The following is a 2,182-nucleotide window of genomic DNA, read 5'->3' as shown; positions in this document are numbered from 1 at the left end:
CTCTTAAGAGCACCAGTGGAAGGGGAAGCCCTCGGTCCTGCCAAGACTGAACCCCCAGTGAACATGATTGTTGGGGGGAGGGTGGTAATGGGGGGAGGATGGGAAGGGGAACACCTATAGAGAAGGGGTGAAGGAGATGTTAGAGGGATGTTGGCCTGGAAACAGGAAAGGGAATAACAATCGAAATGTAAATAAGAAATACTCAAGTTAATAAAGATGAAAAAAAGAGCTTCTTATTGGAAAACTAATGTATTTTACATACTTGTAAGGAACTCATCACACCTGTCTGTATGTTTTACCTGCCAATAAACAATGATCCCATCACTTTCCAGTTATGTCAGATTCATGTGTTTCCCAAGTCAATACAAAACATAGGTTGAATCTGATGGGTGACAGATGACATTCCTTTATCATTTATAAAGGAAAATCCATGGAAGTGGAAGCAAGTGGGATCTAAGTAGAATTCTGGAAACTCATAATTCTACACACAAAACAATAGTTTTGTTGACAAAATTCAGGCATCAAAATATGTTAGCTGTGGTGGTTGAATAATGAGCTTTAAGTTTCTGGGACATTGTAAACAAAGCAAGTTATAAAATGAATTTGAGGTCACTTTGACTTTGTTGATATTCACTATTGACCTTTTAAACTTTATTCTTTCTGTCTCTCTGTGTGTATGTGTATACGTGTGTGTGTGTGTGTGTGTGTGTGTGTGTGTGTGTGTGTGTGTATCCATAATGAGGAGGTCAGAGGCCAGCTTTCTGGAGTCTGTTCTGTCCTTCCACCATGGAGAGTCAAGGAATTGAACTCATCATGTAGCCTGGCCACAAGCACTTTATCCTCCTGAGCCATCTCCCCAGTCCTCATAATTGACTTTCCTTCCATCTATACAACTTAAAATTTACACTAAATTGATGTGTAAAACCAATTGACAAGGAATTAACTTCTGAAATCTATGAAAGTTCAGAATCAGATATGATGTAATAATTGAACCAAAAATGGTTAAATTGCTGAACCAAAATCTAATTAAGAAATTGTATCAAATACAAAATGAGTTCAATTCCCACATGGTGGCTCACAACCATCTGTAATGGGATCTGATGCCCTCCTCTGGTGTGTCTGAAAACAGCTAGAGTGTACTTATATATAATAAATAAATCTTAAAAAAAAATGAGGGCCTTCCTGTAAATGACTGAGCTTGGCTGCTACTGGTCAGCTCAGGGTTGACGTCACATTTTCCCTTCTTTGACCCAACAATGCCCACCAGCACTGAAAAGGCTGGGCCCTGGCTGAGGCGCACACAGAGGGAAGATTTCACCCCATGGAGGACACTGTCTAGGCTGCTCCTGTAGTGAAGACCAATCGCTGCTCTCCAATCAGCAGGATCGGAATTCGTGCTTCTATAAACATGGGAATAGACAGCAAAGTAAGACCAAAAGTGAACGTCTCTCCTTATGTCCATTTTATGATGGATTTCAGAAATCAAACAAGGGAGCAACAGCCAAACACCTATTATGATTTTACCGAATTTTCTAGAAAGTGTTCTGAAAAGTGGCGGACCATCTCAAAGAAGGAAAAAAAGAAGTATGAAGCCCTGGCCAAGCGCGACAAAGATCGGTACCAACGTGAAATGAGAAACTATTCCGGACCGAGAAGGGAGAGAAGAAGGAGAGATCCAGATGCACCGCGGAAGCCACCATCCTCGTTCCTGCTCTTCTCCCAGGACCATTTTGACGAAATAAAAGAACAACACCCAAACTGGACTGTGGCGCAGGTGGCCAAGGCTGCAGGGAGGATGTGGGCCAGGTGTTCAGAAGCGGATAAAATCCCCTACGAGGAGAGGGCTGCGGTTCTGAGGGCCAAGTACCTTGAAGAGCGGGAGGCCTACTACCACCAATGCCAGCGCGGGGAGTAAAACTTCAAGGGATGGGGCAAACCCAGTCTGAAACAATAAACCTCATTCAACTGGCTTTCTGGCTCTGGTGTTTAGTGTTTTCAGACTGCCCTGGGATGCTATGCTGTGGTAGTGAGTGGTTTGATTCAGGTCTAGCCTTGGGAAGGTTGGCTTTCAGAGAGGCAGCTCTAAGACATGAAATGGCTGCAGGACCTAAATGGCCTAGGTTGACCTTGGTGGGCAAGCACATGTGAAAAGCCATTTGTGTACGGGGAGTCAGCTCTATAG

The 2,182-nt window shown here is 43.4% G+C and overlaps 1 protein-coding gene across 1 annotated transcript; it reads left to right on the top strand.

Annotated features, from left to right (window-relative positions):
- Nucleotides 1-1,252: 1,252 nt before the first annotated feature.
- On the top strand, nucleotides 1,253-1,970 carry Hmgb4l4 (high-mobility group box 4 like 4). The gene has a single exon (XM_006257588.5). The coding sequence runs from the start codon at nucleotides 1,409-1,411 to the stop codon at nucleotides 1,913-1,915; it is 507 nt and encodes a 168-aa protein (XP_006257650.1). The 5' UTR covers nucleotides 1,253-1,408; the 3' UTR covers nucleotides 1,916-1,970.
- Nucleotides 1,971-2,182: the final 212 nt, after the last annotated feature.

This window comes from Rattus norvegicus, chromosome X (assembly GCF_036323735.1).
Source record: "Rattus norvegicus strain BN/NHsdMcwi chromosome X, GRCr8, whole genome shotgun sequence".
Lineage (NCBI taxonomy): Eukaryota > Metazoa > Chordata > Mammalia > Rodentia > Muridae > Rattus > Rattus norvegicus.
Note: the sequence above shows the minus strand (reverse complement) of the source record. Positions and strands in the feature narration are given on the sequence as shown.

Coding starts and splice junctions, on each gene's coding strand:
- Hmgb4l4 (XM_006257588.5), top strand. CDS start 1,409: ATGGGAATAGACAGCAAAGTAAGACCAAAAGTGAACGTCTCTCCTTAT.